This window comes from Lycorma delicatula, chromosome 4, assembly GCF_047948215.1.
Source record: "Lycorma delicatula isolate Av1 chromosome 4, ASM4794821v1, whole genome shotgun sequence".
Classification (NCBI taxonomy): domain Eukaryota; kingdom Metazoa; phylum Arthropoda; class Insecta; order Hemiptera; family Fulgoridae; genus Lycorma; species Lycorma delicatula.
In genome coordinates, this window is record NC_134458.1 from 53119245 (window position 1) to 53139710 (window position 20466).

The following is a 20466-nucleotide window of genomic DNA, read 5'->3' on the forward strand; positions in this document are numbered from 1 at the left end:
TTAGAAGCAAAAAACGTCTTGCACTACAACATTCAGTTCATTACACAACTCGCCACTGAACACAACAAAATACATTTATACATAAAACTAAGTTATAGGCTTGTTCAATAGAGTTGCACTATTTACATTTTATTTATATTAGAATAATTTAACAAATTTATTCATTTTATTTCAGGCATTTTCTGCCTTTTGTAACCTAATGGATGATAATAATGATCTAGTTTTTGCCAACAGTTGCAATGGATTCCTACATTACAACCTAGGCACTAAAATTTTGACCTATATCTATTATTTTCTGGACCACAGACGATACACTTTCTTTCCTTTCTATCTGGAAGTTTTGCAAAAAAAAATGGTTTTTTGTATCCTCACTAGATTTTATGTTTACCAAAGGTCCAGGTCTCTGAGGCACATCATCCTCATTACTGCCATAACATATTGCTTCAATAATATCCACTAAAAAATCATGTTAAGGCCAAGGATTGTCTGTGTTATCACAGTAGATGATTTACATATTAAGTACTGCTCCATCAATTAAATTTTTAAATATTTTTTCGTGTACCTCCTTGTAGCATGGTTAGCAGCAACATGATAGACCTTTTTGTGTTTTACATCAACACCACTGATGTTTTTATTGTATGTAAGTATGTTAACTCATGTTTTTATTGTATGTAAGTTTTCCTATCTCTTTGCCACTTCAGCAGATGAAAGCATGAGAACATATTTTTAGTTTTTTTCTTTTAAAAACAGAAAACAGAGCCTCTTTTCTAAAAAAATATTGCTTCTCCCTTTGATTGAAATTTATACTGCATTAGCTCTTTGGATAGACCTCTGGAATTAGACCTTATAGTGTCTGTTATCATAACTTTCCTTTTATACAACTCTTCTATTAAAGATACTTTTGTGTAAAAGTTGTCTATAATGAGGTGATATCCCTTACCTACTTTCTATTTTACCTATCTACTTTGCAAACATCAGTTAAAAATAACACTACAGCATTAGTCATCCCAAGTGGATCTCCAGTAGCAAAGAACTTTTTACTACTGTACAATTCAGTATGTATTACATAACCACTAGGACTGTCACATAATTGAAATTTCTTTATTCCAAACAGTGAATGCCATTTATTAGGCATATATTGAATATTTATGACTTGATTTTTCATGCCAATTAGGCTTTCATCTATGAAAACTATTTGATTTGTTATAAAGAGTGCCTTCCATTTCTAATTAAAATAAAAAAGCAAAAACCTTACTTCATTACCTCTAGGAATCAAATTATTATTATTTGAAATATGGATGTAACGATCAATCAATTGAAACTCATTTCGTACCATTACCTCACTAAAGAAAGGTATCACTTGGCTTTCTCCTATTATCCCAATGGGTTGATTTTCTTTTTTCTGTTTAAGCCCAAATTCAGCATTACAGCAACCCAAGTTTTAAGTTTTGAAGATGTTACAGGCCTCCATTTGTGAGTTTTATTAGGAGGATGAGTTTCTAACCATTCTTTCATGCTGTCTATCTCTTGTTCACCATACAAGTTAGTTTCTGATGCTAATGTTGACCAGAAGTTATTATCAAACATCATAGAAAAATAAGAAATTGAAAGAATAAGTCGAATATTAGGTCTTGGATGATGAACAGAAAAGGGAATTTCACTGTGGTTTGTGTTGTGGATTAACTTTGGTCCAGATTTCACTGTCATTACCGCTTGAAATAGGCCTAGGTTTTTTGGTTATATGTCTGAAATTTCTGTGGGCTGAACTACATTTTGAGATGACAAAGATAGTAAATCATTGTGATCTTAAGTTAACAAAAGAAGTTAAAGAGAGCTATTGTCAGTAGGTACTTCAATAACAATGATATTAGATGGGATACTAATGTTTGAGGTTATATTTTAAATACCATTATAAATATTTTCTCCTACCTTATTTTCTTAACCGGTTAATTCTTCATCAGAATCATCACTATCACTACTAGATTCAGTAGAATAATCTGAAATATCAAAATTATTACTCCCTTCACAATCTATAAGAGCCAAATCATCATTGGTATTCATTTTCAAAACAAAACAACTAAGCAACCTACTAAAAAAAAAATTTACAGTAGCCTATTTAAGAAACACATTAAACATTTCTAAATAAAAGACAGTTTAACATTAAATTACCATAATAATAAACGCAACACATCTGAAAAACTGTAGCACGCACTATGCACATGACTTATAAACAAACCAACCAAGTTGAGGCTATATTCACAATACTATAAATCCCCTACCACTTGGTTAATCACAGATATTTTTACATCAATGGACTCTGTATAATTTTTTCTATTCAAATAATTATAAAAAAGCCAACAGAGAGCAGCACAGACTAATAATTCCTTTTGTAAGAGTCGGTTCAGCCGACTTTGGCACCAGAGACCAGTAGATAAAAGTTGCTAGCAACTTTTATCTACTGGTCTCTGGTGCCAAATTTTTTTTAAAACCATATTTAAAAGGAACCTTAACTACAAATTTACAAACAACAAACTAAACAAATTACATTCAAAAAAGGATCTCCTCCCTTATGTAAATACAACTTCGAGCTACCCCTAACTGAAGTTAAATTAATTATAGCTTAAACCAGTAGATAAAATCATAAGCTAATAATTTTTAAAAGAAATATTAGATAAAGCTACCCCTAACATTATCTAACTTAAATAAAAAAACAGTAGTTAAAATATATAAAAGTAAACTTAAAAGTTGATATTCAAAAGCCACACAAATACAAGTAGATAAAGTTAAAAGATACAAGTAGATAAAAGTTGCTTTAAGCAACTTTTATCTACTTGTATCTTACTTGTAGGGTTAAGTGTCTTAATCAATCACTAAGGTTTTCATCGTTGTTACGTATTTATTACGCTTATGTACATTCCAATCAGTAGTGTGATATTTTCTCATGGGCTCCTTCAAAAAAGTCAGACCAATTTTTCAAGATATAAAAATGAGCTGAGAGATCATTGTTTGGTACCCATAAATAAGAAACAGCTCAACATCTATTAAATAAAAAATTTTAATTTGTCCGCGTGTTTATATTTACAAACATATTACGAATTCAGTGGTGGCTCACATATAGGCACTGTGGGTCTGCAGCACCCCTTATTTCCACTTGATATTATCAACAACATTTAATATAAGTCCTTTTTTCATTATACTTGTACAGTATATAATCCTTAAGCTTAATGTCAATAGCCATTCTCCAGTTTATGAAAAAGATACAAAAATCTTTGTGTAGAACTGTGTGCTTCACAGTTCCAGCAGCGTGGTGTTTGGCTGTTGTGCGCATGCACATATAGGAAGCTGCACACAAGGGAGAAAGAGCTCTGTCACCCCCACAGTGCAGACCCTGGCGTGCTGGTGAAAAGGAGTTTTTTTTTTTTTTTTTTTTTTTTTTTTTTACTCTGTGTGTGTTGTACTTAAAAACTGTGTACCATATTCTTGAATGTGATAAAATATAGAATTAGAGATTATTATCCTGCTTCCAAATATTCTTTAATTCATTTTTTTCAGTTCTTTTATTTTACAGAAAACTTTAACCATGGCCTTGAAAAAGCCCAGAAAAAAATTTTCTGGAGCAGCACCCCCAATAATTTTTTTAGCTACAAGCCACCACTGGTAGCATTATCCTTAAAAAAAGAAAAAGGTAATTTATTATTTAAAAAAAAAAAAAGTATATCCTTCTCTATCCTACCAAACAACAGAACTATTTTCACTTTAACGCAATACTTTGTCACATTAGAAAAACCCTTATTATAATTACATTGTTGTTTTTATTAAATTACCAATCCATTTTAAAGATCTTCTCACCAATTTATTTGAAATAAAGTCCAAGACTTTATTTTACTGAGCCAGTGTTATTTTTTTTTAATTAATAATTATTTTTAAAAAATCTTGAATTTTTTGCATACGTTTTATGTAGCCAAGTAATACACATTAGGTCTGAAAAGTTCCTGAACTAAACTTCTGTAGTCAATAGAAGTAGCACCATCTCTTGGACAACCAAGGAACTATGTAGCACAATGTCTGAAGAATGTATGTACAAAATTTCATCACATTTTGTCACTCCAGTCTCGAGTTATATTTGGCCATGTACGTTGTGTTCATGTGACCTTGTGTGAGCTCACGACATGGAACAGAAGTGAAATAAAATTTTGTGTTTGATTTCAAAAATCTTTAGTTGAAACTTATTCTATGATACAGCAAGTATTTGGTGATGAAGTCGCATCTTGTACTACAACATACACGTGGTAGAAGCAGATGACAAACAAAGCGGGAGGCCGTCAACTGCTGTTCACAGCAAAAACATTGCGAAAGTGCAAGTGCCCATGCTTGAATAACCTCATCTTACCCTTTGGGCCATAGCATAAGAGCTAAACATCAGTAAAGACACGGTACGTACAATTCTAAAAAATGAACTGCCGAAAGGTATACTCTTCTCTTGTTCTACACTTCTTAACCAAAGAACAAAACACATGCGTCTTTCTTTCGCTCAAGACTTTGTTGAAACAGCCGATAGCGACCTGAATTTTTTGCAAACAATTGTAACTGGAGATGAAAGCTGGTGGTTCATGTATGATCCACCAACAAAGTATCAATCTGCTGCTTGGTTAAGTCCTGGAACAGAAAGACCAGCGAAAGTTAGGCAGCAAAAATCAAGTGTGAAAATGATTTTGATTGCATGCTTCACTCACTGAGTTTGATTTGTCATGAATTTGTCCCAACTGATCAAACCATGAATTGTAAATTCTTCTTGGAAGTAATGAAATGCCTGATGGCTTCACATTTATCAAATCTGGCCTGAGTATCAGTATCCAGGCAGTTGAACTCTCTTGCACGACAATGCCCTGGGACACATGGCAACAGTTTTAACACGTTATTACACCACAAATCAAATGACCGTCTTAACCCGCCCGCTCTATTCACCTGACTTGGCTCCAGCAGATATTTTCTGATCCTGAAACTCAAGTTGAAGATGAAAGGCCACTTTTTTGACAACATCCAGCCATCCAAAGGGCTTGCACCGAGCAGTTGGAAGGCGATCTTACAGTTATTTTTCCAGAACATTTGACAGGCTCTACTAGCGCTGCAATGAGAATATAATTAGAGAAGGGTTCTGTGTAGAGGGCTGATGTGAGTAAATTCGTTTATCTTTAAAGTTGTTTTTTTTTTTTTTAATTTAATTTAGATTAGGAACTTTTTAGACGTAGTGTGTATGTGATCAAATAATTTCCACTAATAGTTTCTAAACTGTACGCGTTTGATTTTTTGTCGATTTTCATATATCTGTCTGTTATGTAATGTATTTATTATTTTATGTATTAATGTGAACTTAAACAACTTTTTTTTCTTTTTCTGTATAATTAATTATGTAATTTCTGGTAAAGATCTGTTCACGGTTTTACCATAGTTTCCCTTGGTCTGTTGAGCCAATTCTGAAGCAGTTGCTTTTTTTAACTGTTTAGTAGCACATCACCAATTCAGATGTGATCAGTATAATGTATAGTTAATACTTACATTAGCATATATTAATGTTAGTTTTAAGCATAGTTCATAATTTACTGGATATTTGTTCAAATATTAATTAATTTTTAATTTTAAAAATTGAGTACAAATTTTTTGTTAAACGTATTAAGCATTCATTATATTAATTGGAAAAAATATTCCATTCTGTTGATTTACAAATGTTGTTCACTAACCATTATTTTATTGATTTCAGGTGCAAATAATGATATAAAGATGACAGTTTCACCATTTGAAAAGCACAATACTGCTGAAGATATTCAACCAAGTGCAAGTGGTCGTCCTACAAGTTTACCATTGGAGTTGGGTTCAGTTTTCTTGGATGCTAAATCAGGAAGGATTAAACGTGAGTTATCGGGCCGTATAAAAACACCGGGAGATGTTCCACCATCTGTTAGACGGAAACGAGCTAGGTTATCATTATATGATGACAGAATTATGGACCAGTCAGCTTCTAGTTTCTAATTTATATTATTTACAATTAATTGACTGATTTATATTTGTGATTAAGCTAAATCCGCTGTGAAAATTAGGAAAACATTGCTTTTATATAAGGTGATAAAACATTCTGTAAATATTTGTGTCATTTTTTATTGTTTTTTATTTTTAAATAGTTTAGTTTAAGTTTGTTATTTTTATAATTTTTTTAATTATTCAAGATATTGAATGTAAAAAATTGAGTCATCACATTTTTTATTTTTTTAAAAATATTTTTATCTTCTTTGAACTTTGTAGATATTAGACTGAGACATGTTAAATTAAAGAGCAAAAAGTCTTTTTTCTAAAAGATATTCTTGAAATGAAAATAGCACTGACTCATAATTATAATTTTTCTTATTTATCAGTGGGTTCTTTAAACTAAATTAATTCACAATATAGTTCTGTTAGACATTTCAGAGTAGGGAAGACATTACAGTAAAAGACCTTACTATTTCAGAAATTAAAATTATAATTTTTTGTTATTAAGACTGTTCTTAACAGGGTTTAAACTGATATTGAGTTTTTATATGAGGGACATTCAATAATTAAAAAGACAAATGGATGTAGAAAAAACTGTGTATTTTTACAAATGAGACTTTTACTACTTCTGAACATAATCTCCACCAATATTAATGCACTTGTCCCAACGATGAACTAGTTTTTTTATACCTGATGCAAAAAGTCTTTGTCTTGTTATTTGAGCCACTTTCCCACAAATTCTTTGACCTCCTCGTTGTTGCTGAACTTTTTTCCATGTAATGCCTCCTTGAGTGGACCAAACAAATGAAAATCCGAGGGAGGCAAATCTAGACTGTAGGGAGGATGTGGTAGTTTATCCCAGCCCATTTTTCCAATGGTTTCTTGGGTCAGCTGGGCAGTGTGAGGGCGAGCAATATCAGCCTTTTCTTTGAGATCCATGACGTTTTTCTCTCATTGCTGGCTTTACTTTTTTCATCAGCATCTCTTAGTAGTAGACATTGTTTATTGTACGCTGATTTTCCAAACAATCACAAAAGACGACACCTTGGGCATCCCAAAAGACAGTCAACATGACTTTTCCTGCTGATGCTTGTGTTCTGAATTTTTTCGGGCAGGTGAGCTGGTATGCTTCCATTCCATGCTTTGTCTTTTGAACTCTGGTTCAAAATGATGAACCTAAGTTTCATCACAAGTTAAAATTTTGTTTAGAAAAGGATTGCCTTCCCTTTCATAGCGTTCTTTCAAGTCTGTACACAGTTTGAGTGTTGTTTCCTTGTGTTGCGTTAACTCTTTCGGGACCCACCTTGCAATTGTTTTGCTGTACTTGAGCTTATTACTGGTAACGTTATGGATTATGCCAATACTTACTGCAACTGTTTTTTCTATATATTCAACTGAAATATGTCTGTCTTCATGAATAATGTTGTCAGTGCAGGTTTCAAGCGAAGGAGTTGACACTTCAACTGGCCAGCCAGGACGTTGCTTGTCAGTCACTGAGGTTCGACCATTTTTGAACTGTTCTACCCACTTATAAAAATTTCTGCAGTTCATATAGCTTTCACCATACTGTAAAATCATTCAAGAAAAGATTTTAGCCGGTTTTTCACCTTCAGAAAGGAAAAAACAGATCACTGAATGTTGTTCAACTAATTTGGAAACTTCAACCGGACACGCCATCATTAAATACAATATTGACATTATAAACAAAACAATTTTTATCTGTCAGCTGTTCTTAGCTCATTCCAGTGATGCCAACCTAAAGTCATGAAAATACAAAACTCAGTTAGAAACATACAGTTAGAAACTGTTTTATTTCTACATCAGTTTGTCTGTTTAATTATTGAATGTCCCCCATATTACAACCATTTTGCTTAAGCCCATAAAACCTAGAAAAAAATGGGCTTGAAGTATTAAAAACTATGTTGTATTTATTTAATAGTTTTTAGGATGCCATACCCTTTATATGAGTGTTTGTTATATATATATATATATATATATATATATATATATATATATATATATACGAGGGCTATTCAGAAAGTAAGGAACGTTTCCACCTGATGCCGCCAGTCGCATATATATTGGTGTGCTTGTGCTCGGCACCTCAGTCCAGCCGTGACAACGGGAACATCTCCGCACTGCCCATTTTTTTATATACAAATTTGAAATGTGTGAATGTGTGCTGCAATCGAAAATCCCACCAGTTGTGAGGTGCGGTCTGTGATTCTTTTTTGTTGGCAAAAAACTTAAAACCAATAGAAATTCATCGGGAACTGTGTGAAGTATACGGGAACAACGTAATGAGTGAAAGTTCTGTCAGGAAGTGATGCATTCAGTTTAAAAATGGCCGAACAAACGTTCACGATAAAGAGAAGAGTGGACGTCCGAGCATTGTGACTGACAATCTGGTCTCCAAAGTTGATGAAAAGATTCGTGAAAACCGCCGTTTCACAATAACTGAGCTTTCTCTATGTTTCCCACACGTTTCACGGACTTTATTGTTTGAAATTGTTTCACAGAAGCTAGGCTACCACAAATTTTGTGCAAGATGGGTGCGTCACTGAGTGGCTGAGATCACAGGCAGCAAAATTCTATGACACAGGAATTTCAAAGCTTGTCCACCGCTATGATAAGTGCCTGAATTTGTATGGTGATTATGTTGAAAAGTAGTATTTTAGTCCCTCTTTCACATGTATATAATAAAAAGTTTTTCTTGTACTTGGTTTTTTTTAGAATTCCAAAACGTTCCTTACTTTCTGAATAGTTCTCGTACATATATATATATATATATATATATTTTTTTTTTTTTTCTAGTTACAGAAATTCTGTATATGTTTTATTTTACAACTGAAAATAGAAAATTATAAACTTTTGTTGATATGTGAAACTCAGATATTCTCTTTAGCACATTTTGTGTTTATCCTTCTGACCCCATAATTGTTATTTGGCTTCATGCATTATGAGACTGTATGTTTGGAAAGCAGAGATTGTTTATGTATATATTTTCCTTGTGCAGGTCAAGGATCACTTTGAAATCAATACATTCCCTAAGGAATAGTTTGAACTGGATTACTTTCTGACAGTTCAAGTTAATTACATCCTATGTGGCAGTTAAGCCTTACATTAGTGACTGCTAAAACAGTAAACTATCCCAGTCAGAGGCAATAGGTTGATTGTCCTTTTTCTTTTCTCTCCCCTTTCCTAATACATTATTTGTTTTTTTAATAAGTGATGCGATTTATATCAGCTGCTTTCTAATTTTATCTAATCTCATGCTGGGCATCTTCTAACATCTGGTAGGGCAGCTACGTTTTTTAGGAGACTCAGTGGAGTAGCAGTCCTCTTATTTCTGCCTGTAGAATGGTTTAAAGACTTGTTTTCTGTCTAGAGGTTCCACAGTCATGCAAACAATCAGTTGAGGTGCCTACTGGGCAGAGCCATGCTTCATATTCTTTATAAAATTTAATTCTTACATTAGATGGAATATTTTTACTGGAAAATGCAAATGGATAAGCATATAACAACATTGTTATGTATTGTGTAGGCTGTTATTAATTTTTTATGCTTTGAGCTCGCCTTGCTAACAGACCAAACTGTTCCATCAACAGCTTGGCTATAGAGCCTTGGGATGTTACAATTTTTCATCACGTTCAACATGTAACCAATGGAGGGTACAAATTTCTGATGCCTGTTTCATAGATAAAATTTTTCTAGCCTCAGTACAATATTTCATTAAAGGAATTTAAGATTTTCTGAATAAAATAACCCTTTTTTCCTTGTTTTCATTGCACTGCTATTTATATTCCATCATTTTGCAGACGTTCCAGATTTTTTCAGAATGTTAGCCTCTGAAGGAGATAGAATTACAGATTTCATTCCTGGTGTTATCAGTATTTCCATCATTTCTGACTGCTAATTGATGAGTAACCTCAATGACTGTGTGTCAAACATAAATTGTATAAATTATTATGTAACTCAATAAATGTTGTTAAAAAGACTAGAATGTGAAGTTGTTTTTTGAAGGTGTTTTAAGAAGTCCAGTTTGAGTTCAGCAGTAACACTAGAATGAAAAAAGAAAAATGTATTGTGTAACCCTTTCCTTTTTCTTTGTTGAAAAAGGTCTCTGCACCTTTATTCAGTGCAGGATGAATTTAAACAAATGGGTTCAGTGTTTAAAACAAATTTTTTCAAAAGACATTGTATTATTCAGAATCATGTGCTATATTTGTAGACTCCAGTTCTGGAACTGTTTTATCGTAAACTTGATTAAAATTCATACCTATAACTTGATGATTCAATGTTTTTTCATTAAGCTTCTGATTATGCATGTAATGTATATAGTAAAAAAGCTCTTTTTTTGTTTCTTTTAATTGGCATCAATTATTGCAATAGTTTGCCACTAACAAATGGTAGCAACATACAAGTAGACTACACCCAATGTTGTTTAAATTTAATTGTTTTTTGGAACTGATTAACAAAACATGTTTTTGGCTGTTAGAATTTTAAACTTTGTATACTTAAGTTTTCTGTGATGCTATTCCCTAATATATTCCAGATGTTGGGGAAACATCAGGTTGCAAGAGAATACAGAACCCATGTTACCATCTTAACCAGGGCCTGCTGAAGAATTAGCTACTGGGGATGTTCTGAAATTAATTTTCACAATTTGTTTCTTAAAAATATTTTTTGCTATTATAAATATGTTCTAATATACATTATGAAAGGGAGCTACTTGCATCATGTAAAAAAAAAAATAGTGTAGAAATGTAAACAATTAAAATCATATGTAATCATTGTTCAAGTGTTAAAGCAGTTAAATAGTTATTTAGTTATTCACTACTTACTATTAGTTTTTTTTTTATGTATAATTAAATCACAAATTTTACAATTATATTTTATATAATTAATCAGTTAATGTCTGTTATGTATTTTTAATCGATGAAGATTACTTATCTTCATTTTTTTAGATTTTGATATGTGCCTATCACAATTGATTCTGAAGATTTTAATAATGCACTTTTTAATGTTCTGTTTTTATTTTTATTTTTTAATGTATGAATGAAAGAATGCAATTAGGTGTTACATTGTAAAATTCATCTTCATAGACACATTGACTGATATATTAATTAATTCTAGTTATTAAAAATCTATTAATTATCACTAAATACTATTTTTTTTTCAAACGTATAGCTGTCATTTCTTATTTAGAAGAAACAAAAATGTTTTGAAATATTATAAAAATAATTTTAATTTTAAAATAAACTAAAATTTTCTTCCATTAGTTTAGAAAGTTATATGAAAATTTTTCATCATAAAAATAATTTAATATAAGTTATGAGTGCCACAAGAACAAATTGGAATTAAGATATTTAAAAATCATTAAAGTGCTTGAAATAACTTTTTGGTGCCTTTGCCATTTTATGTAAAAGTATAATTATTAATGGTAATTACACTAGAACTTGCTGATAATTCAGCGATTGTTGTTGAAGTTATATGCCAAAATTTTACTGGAACATATCTTTTTTATTTCTATTTTACTTAATATCAAGTTTAATAAAATTATAAACAGGTTTTTTCATGACCAAATAAGGCTTATTTAATTCTAAGAGGGCGATAATTTATTTTATTTTAAAAACATATAATAAAAATGAAAAACTGACATTTCAGAAGAAATTTGGTATCATTATTCTTAAAAAACAAAAAATAAGTGTTCAAAAGGTGTGTAAATTAAAAGAACCTTAAATTTTTTGCTATCGTGTATAAAATAGTACATAAATAACATGTAATGCTGTTATGTTTTATTTTGTTATTTTTTAACAAATGAACGTTAATAAAGATTCTAGTTTTCTTCATAAGTGTCAAACTAAAAAGTTCAAAGCAGTAACACACAAAAAAAACATGACTTTATTAGTAAAAATTTTCAAGTTATTCCTTTAACTTCCTTTCAGGATAACCCCCTTTCCAAGGTATCCATTTTAACCCACCTTCTGTAAATGATTAGTGACTGTCATCTCTTTTATAGATGGAAGGCACAGCCTACCTTTGCAGTTATTAATCCTCAAAACAGAGCTAGTTTTTATCAAGCCACAATATTATTACCAGTTAATTTGTTATTGTCAAATATACTGATACAATCGTATACAAATCTCTAATTTTAAATTTAACAAACAAAAAAAAATTTTTTAAAACATAATATTAAATCCTCAGTTTTTTGTTTATGATAGTTTGTCTCCTATCATAAACCTCACCCAAGTCAAAATCATAAGTATACTGATCGATACTGTAACAAAAGTTTCTAACATTATATTTATAATGTTAATGCTTCACAAAATTTTTACCATTCAATACTTTAATATGAAAATCTAATGGAAAAAATCTATAATTTTAAATTGAACTTTGACTGAAAAAGCATTACTCCCATTTCTATATTTTAACTATTTACTTAAAATACCTTTTTCTTAAATTCAGGGGAACAGAATATGTCCAAACTTGCGAATGTGGTTCGGGGGGAAATTTCACAGAAATTTTTACCAGTCATGAAAAATAAAAATCACACCGTAAATATCAATTGATGTTGTACTCCTATCATTTTTGCAATTAGCTGTAATAATTGATCTTTTAACAAATTTTGAAAAGATAGCAATGTCATTCCTGGTGAGCGATGACTCATAGACTCAAATTGTGTCAGACAAGGGACGCATTGTGTTCACCAGTGTGTGTGTATGTGCATGTGCGTCTCGTTTCCTCTTTACTACACTATTTATTTACTTGCTTTTGGATAGGCAATAGTGTTTCTTGTTTTTATTAGTTGGCCGGCTACAAGCGTATTGTTTTCTTTTAATAGCGTTATCTGATATATACAATATACAGTATAGTGAATGTAAAATATCAAAATTGTACATTGATTATGTCGACATTTAAAAGTAAGCAAGTTTTGTGAATAAGACTTGCTTAGTAAGATTAAGCCTAACACATTTATTTTATTTCAGTGCCCTCTTCAGTGATCATCTTCCCTTGAAGCCATCACACTATAGCCAATATCAGACTATTGTGTTTGTTGAGTTGTGATTTTTATTGTAATTCTTGTTCATAAAATAATTTTTTGAATAAATTAAGTGTCTGCAACCCACATATTTTTATTACTTCTCTTTTTATAACTCATCTCATACAATAAATTGGTCAGTAAAATGTAATAAACCCTTGCTTTAATTTTGGAGAAATTTCTGACTGAAAAAATTGTATTTGGGGCAATTTCAGGAGATCTGAACATTTTCTGCTCCCCTGCTTAAATCATGGTTTTTTTATCTTGCACTGACAAATTAGTGTGTTACAGAAGCACTTCAACAAATAATATTTTAAGTATTAGTATTATGAAAATGTATTTAATAATTTTATCAAACTTAATTATAAAATTTATTCATCAAATCTCATTTTAAACTTGTTACAGATCATCCCTTTATGAGACTCCTTTAAATTAAAAGAATTAATTTATAAATAAAAAAAATATTGTTAGAAGTTAATAAGTTCTTTAACATTGCCTGTATGATTTGTACGTTTGGCGTTTATTTTGCTTGTGATTCTTGTGCTAAAAACATGTGATTTGACTATTGCTTATTAAGTGTATATGTATGTATATAAGAATCAAAAAAAAAATCTTTTGATTGTTTTATTACTTACCACTTTTTTAAGTAGAAGTTTGCTTACATTGTACTCTCTAACCTCTTTTTGATTGTAAGCCTCTCTCAATGACCTGAATGGCCAGCTTTTAGATTAAATTAACTGCAAAATTTAGACCGTTTTTTCTAGTCTTTTATTGGGTCAGGAAGATATAAAGTAATGTAGCTTCAAGGTGTTATACTTATAAAGATTTTACCTGGTCTGAGCCTGATTCAAATAGGCAAAACTTTTATTTGTGTATATATTGAATCAATCCCATGATCTCATATCCATTTTTTATGCCGATTGATTGGTAACAAAATGTTTGCATTGATCTCTGTTTTATTCAGTTATGATTATTTCTAATTTATCTGTAAATAACAGTAGCCATACAGTTTTGCTTATGCATGTACCATTATTTAAAAGTACCTGTAATCATTTTTTACTTGGCAAATGAAAATAAAAGTGTAATCTGTATACTTTAAGAACAAGATAATTTCTTTTTGACATCTATAACTGATTGCTTCTAGGTCATTTTTCTAATCATGTACTATGGATATATCATCACTATGAATAAAACAGCTTTAATCTATGTGTATCGGTGTTTCTGTTTACAGTTCCATATGCATTATATCAATAACTACTGTTATATCAAAACTATTTATTTTGTACATTGCTTTGTATATTTAATTTTGTCCAAATGTCCAGTGAATATTTTATACTAAGAGGTACTTAAAGATTGTAACAGTCATATTGTAATGAAGAATACCCAGTTACAAGTAACTACGAAATTAATACACTACTTAGGTTTTTAAACATAAAATGTCAGTAAAACCTGTAATGAATGTTATATTTATATGTAGAAGTAAAGTGCTAAATGTTATGTTAAGTGTTATATTATTTAATGTTAATTGATTTTCTGCATTAAATGTAGTTATTAAATTTCAGTCTATATTAAATTTTTTATTATCCCTTAGCATATTGGTTAATTACTTAACCAATATTAATTAATTCATATATAATTAAATTCTATAGTAACCATTACTGAATTTATGAATATAATGTAATTTCTGATGTACATAAATTATTGTTTTAAATAAGTATACATCAGATAAAAAATAGGATGATTTATTTTAATAACATAGTTATTATTGTTTTGTTGAACATATTTTTTTGTTTATTCAGAATATTTTACCATAGAGTGATAGCATTACACAAAACTTAGGATTTTTTTTTACATAGTACGATGGCATAATTTCCTAATATTTTTTTTTCGTTTGTTGATTTATATAGAAATATTCTAAAAGATAAATTCCAATAAAATCATTTTATTATAACTTCAAAACCAGCCCCGAGTTGTAAAGTGATTAGCAAGAGCTCTATATGCTCTATTTATACAACAGATATTTGTAGAATTTCTTGATTAAATTTTTTTTTTTAATAATAATTTGAGTTAAATTGTGTTAATTTATTGAAATTTATATTAAAAAAAAAAAACCATAATTATAATGATTACTTTTGATATTTGATGTCTGTGATAGCTTTAGAGGCCATACTGGAGTAATATTATAAATTTTTTAAATTGTATATAACAGTACTATTTCTGTTCATTGCTTATTATTATAATTATGACTATTACTATTATTATATATAAATAAAATATATATATATATATATATATATACATAATTAATAAATAAATGTACTTAAAACATATGAATAAGGAATTTTATATACCTTAAAATACCATTACTTTTAAAGAAACTGCCTTTACCTTATGGACACATCTCAACCATTAGTCAAATCCTTTGTGTAACCCCCATTTTAGAAACATTGTTGTCAACAAACCCTCGGGCAAAATAGTTTCCCTATAAAAAAAAAAACTGTTATTTAACTTTAATACTGTCTTCAGCTATGCAGACTGAACCATTATGATGGCTGATACTATTCTTTAGGTATCTATCTAAGGAAGAAGGAAGTTAAGGGAAACAAAGATTAATTCCTATGAGTACTAGCCCCTCAGGAGATAGGGTATTTTACTGTTTTATTATCTTGCCCAGGATCATTAAAATACTAACTTTTTGCTATTCAGATGGTATACAAAAAATAATCTCTTTTTTTATAAGTCTATTACTGTTTATAAGAAGAAAAACGATTAATCCATTAATGTTTCCATCTTTTCAAGGAGCCACCTCTACAAAGTCTCTTAATTTTGTATTTGTTAATAATGTACATATGTCTGGCTGAGGAATATAAGTGATACCGCTATTTTGATTCTGATACTGGATAATCATTAAATGAAAGTGATGGACATCATTAAATCTAGACATGGTTAGTGATAATGGTGACAGTGTGTGTCCTTGCTGTATAGAAGTCTAAACAAATTTTTAACATGTTTTTTTTCTAATTCTGATATTTGAGATACGTACATTATTATGCTATGACTTGATCATTGCAGTATAGGTATTTTTGGTTTTATCAATTTGTTAGCTGCTAGCAAGTTTTGATGAGGCTTTGTTGTTACAGTATAGATCTCAAAATCATTTATGTTAATACCGCAATTTTCTTTCTCTTTTGTCAGTATGTTTATATCAGATTTTCTTAATTACTTTTAACCATTTAAGAGTTAAGATTAATTATTTATGTAGCTTTTATAATATAAAAAAGCTGGCAAAAGGTTGCATAATTTGCCTGTGACAGACCTTTATTTCAATTAACCATTGGATTTTTAAAATTTTAATGATTATTATTTGTTTTTAAAATCAGTCAAATAAATTATGAAAAACAGGAAACGATTTTGGAAATCAGTTTTTTTTTGTAAATTTAGTAATAATTTTAGAGATTAATTTCTACAATGTTCCTAGAGGTTCTGGCAATATTTGACTAGCTGGTAGCGAATGTTGTATTGTTACCCCATATAGAAATTAATATCCCTTTGTATATTTCCCTTATAAGGAAACATTTAAATTAAATCTCAAACGTTATTATAAGATTTATTTAATGTTTTAGAAAAAACTGATAAATGTGAAATTGAGTACCACATTGCCCCACTTGTCTGGAGTGCAGACTGGAAATTATGCAGTTTGACAGTTTTATGGTTGTTTTCACATAATTTTTACATTCTGCTTAAAAATTTCAGTCATATCGCAATTGTTTATCAATCGATTTGAATAAATGAGTTTTAATTTTGTTCACAACAAAAGGCTTAAAAATTTGTATAAAAAATAGTCAATAACGTTAATATTTATGATTTGAAAAATTTTAATGGCTGGTATTTTGAAATTTTCAAACTTATTTACTCTGTAGGTGTTGGATATGTATTTATCAAATTTCATTAAAAATATCTCAATCTATAATTATGTTATATGTTTTTATTAATAAAAATAAGATGCTGAACAGAGGGAAAATAAAGTGAGACAGGGTATTTATCTACATGCAGTTTTTTGTTTATTTTACTGCCCTTAAGTTTCCTTCCGGGAAAAACTATAGGTACTGTGATGCTTCCTTGTCCAATGGGGCAAAATCAGCTCAAAACTGTGGAATATATACACCCCAGTTATATAAATTTAATATTTTTAAGTTAATGGTTTTCAAGATATGAAGTGAAAACTGTTTAGAATGATGTTGAACATACTCCCACATCTAATTCCAACTGACTTAAAATTTGCAATTTTAAATTATTTTTTAGGTACTTTCATTGCACTAAAGCTCAGACTACTACACATAAATTCAAAATTGTGAAAACTACCCCTTCTCCTTTTTAAATTTTCCCAAAATATAATGCTCCATAAATAAACTTTTTTTAACCATTTTCAAAGAATTTAGGTTTGATCCAGTTCGAAGATATTATCAAAATACAGGGAAACACAAATACATGTTCCAGAAATTTATATGTTTTTTTTTATAACTCAGGTGGTTGTGAAATGTCTACATTTGAAAAAACCAGACTTCAAAATTACTAATTAATATTAATTTTCAAGTGCATATTTTCTAGAGTATTAAATTATTAAGCGGAGAAATTAGATTTCAATATCAGTAATATTTGAGATATATACAGTAATGTTAATGTTACACCAATCCAGAATTATTTTTCGCCCAAATATTTTATTGTTTTACATTACATAGTATTTAATCAATAATGTATTGCTCCCATCATGGGATTAAGATTTTCTGATTTCCCAATAGGTTGTGATATTGTGTCTGGAGAGCACCTGAAAATTCTCCTTTGGGTAGGATTATTTGTCTCATTTTGTAGCCCCTGTTTAGATTGACATCCCTTTCTCAGTCTCAATCCTTCTGTTCCATTTAGCTTGACACCGGCTAGATCCATACTGAGTGTTCAATCCTCAATATTTGTGCAGTTTGATGTTGCTTTATCTATGAATCTACTCTGTGACTGTATAGATAGTACAAACCTTGGAACTTAAAAGAACATCATATTTAACCAGACCATCTTATACACATATCCATATAAAATATTCAAATGTGTGTATGTTGTTTCACTTGAATTTTAGGCATCTTTGGATCATTTTCAAAAATCATATTAGCCTTCTAAAATTAGGTAAGATTTTATAATCACAGATCTGAGAAAACACTTGCTTTGCATTCATATCACACTTATTTAAAAAATAAACAAAAAAATAGGATTACAGCCTACAAACATCCTCAAATTTTACCTTAATATAAGATGAATTTTGACTAAATAGCAATTCAAAATCTCATTCATTTTAAAAGTAATTTTTTAAGCGCAATATTAACATTTTCGTTTATACTGCTACACTGCTCGGAGTAAATTTGTAGAACGAGTCAGCTTCTCCATTTTTGAAGAATTATCTAGAATAGTTGCCAACTTTTCTATATATGTTTCCCATAACCCACAGATCTGGAGCTCTGACCGCTGTTTTGAAATTCCCATATTTATGTCATGATGTGTTTCTCGCACATTTTTTCTCCATACTTACTCCCATTTAAGCCTTCATTCATATTGTCCAATTTAAGTTCAACATTTTTTTTTTTTTTGTTTTAACTTGTCTTAACACAAAAAAGAAGATGCACTAATTTATACCAGGCACCTTCAGTTCTTTATGACAATCAAAACAAACTATAAAGAAGTCAATTTTTTTATTTTATTTGACACTGTCGCATTTGTGTATATTTTTTAGCGACAACAATAAATAAGATTGCTTGTAAGAAGGCCAAAAGCATGCAACTTTAATCCTGTAAATTTTTTATAAATCTTACTTCTGAATTTAAAAAATAATATATCACTTTTTGTATCAATTTCAAATCTATAATCACCTGATTTTATTTATACTTATAGTTCTATCAATGCAGTGTTAAAACAAATTCTGATTATAATTTTCTTGCTGCAGTTATTCTTTACATTTTTGTGCAATAAAATGTTGAAAATACTCAGATAGTATTATTATTGATACTTCCTTCAGATTAGTAATTAAAAATATTTCACTTTTTTAACATTTTCTTCCTGTGTATATACAGATATAAAATATTTTCCTATATGACAATTAAACAGTAAGATACTTTAATGGCTATAAAGTACATTTTCTTATGACATTTATTTTAAGATTCTTATTATATCCATATCCTATTTTGGGATTCTTCAAAAGAGACACAATTAATTTCTGGAAACCTTGTATTTATTTCATGCATACATACATACTTATACACATACATACAGTTACAGATGGATTTAAATTCACACGTCTATATATGCATACCTATTTTCATGAATTTTTATACAGCTGTATATTACACATTTTCTTGCATTATAAATCTGTTTCTATTTTAAGTAAACATATGTTTTACAAGGAGTACATTTATATACATGTTATAAATTTGTCTAAGATATACTTTTCTGTTACCGAAAATCCAGAATTGATTAATTAATTAAATTTCTTGTAAATTTTTATGTGATTATGAAACAGCAATCGCTTGAAAGTTTAGTATGTACCGTCTTGACGTTTAAATAAAATTTTAAAATGACTGATTTAATACTCGGACAGATATATTACTTTCTTGTTAATTCATTCAAATAGCATGTATTATTTCTATTCTCTGAGAATAACTTGCTAATATTTACCATTAAATTTGATCACTTGGCAGATTTTACATTTGAATGATTCAGTTTGAAATTATAATTTTCTAACCTAATAAACTAGCACCCATTATATTTCATTTACAGCTCTCCTTTAGCTGCAAGTTTCTTCTTAAGAGATTCTGGCATTTCTGGTGGAGGTGGGCGGGGCAAACGAAGCCAAACTTTAACTGCATCATAAATGAACCACTGAGCAGCTGTTAATGTACCAATCATTACTATTCTAGGAACTAGACCTTTCCACATGCCTGAAACAGATTACAATTTATTTTTAAGTTATTTTTTTATACTGTTCTACATGAATATAAAAGTTTTTGGTATTAAACTACACATTTCAGCACACTTTCATCCGCCTCTGTGATATGTAGCCAGGTTTAAATAGAAAACCGATTTATTCTGTTTAATATTAAGTAATATGTCCTCTGAAAACAGTATTAAAGGGCATTATTGAGCAGTTCCCAGATTTAGCCTAAAATATTTTGACTTGCCATGCTTACAACTGGTCTCCACTAGTTTTATTTAGTTCCTTGAGAACTTTTGCAGCTAAACCCAGCGCATTTGCTATGCCCCAAACAACCCATGGAAGTTCTTTTCATGAAACTTATCAAGTAACTCTGTGCAATTCACTCTGGATTTTTTTCTAACATAGCAAAAAATAACACTTCAGCTTCATT

At 29.8% G+C, this 20466-nt stretch overlaps 2 protein-coding genes across 7 annotated transcripts in view; one reads left to right on the forward strand and one right to left on the reverse strand.

Annotated features, from left to right (window-relative positions):
- Positions 1-14624, forward strand: part of wit (kinase protein wishful thinking) — a 61159-nt gene extending 46535 nt beyond the window's left edge. For 3 of the 6 annotated variants that reach the window (XM_075362958.1, XM_075362961.1, XM_075362960.1), the window contains exons 14-15: positions 5759-6117; positions 9840-14624. In XM_075362958.1, the coding sequence (XP_075219073.1) occupies positions 5759-6027 (269 nt within the window). In that variant the 3' untranslated portion in view covers positions 6028-6117; positions 9840-14624. The remainder of the gene's footprint in view (positions 1-5758; positions 6118-9839) is intronic. The other 3 variants (XM_075362959.1, XM_075362962.1, XM_075362963.1) reach the window with 3 other exon arrangements.
- Positions 14625-19316: 4692 nt separating this feature from the next.
- Positions 19317-20466, reverse strand: part of LOC142323396 (solute carrier family 25 member 3-like) — a 32609-nt gene continuing 31459 nt past the window's right edge. The window contains exon 7 of the mRNA XM_075362964.1: positions 19317-20040. Within this exon, the coding sequence (XP_075219079.1) occupies positions 19874-20040 (167 nt within the window). The 3' untranslated portion in view covers positions 19317-19873. The remainder of the gene's footprint in view (positions 20041-20466) is intronic.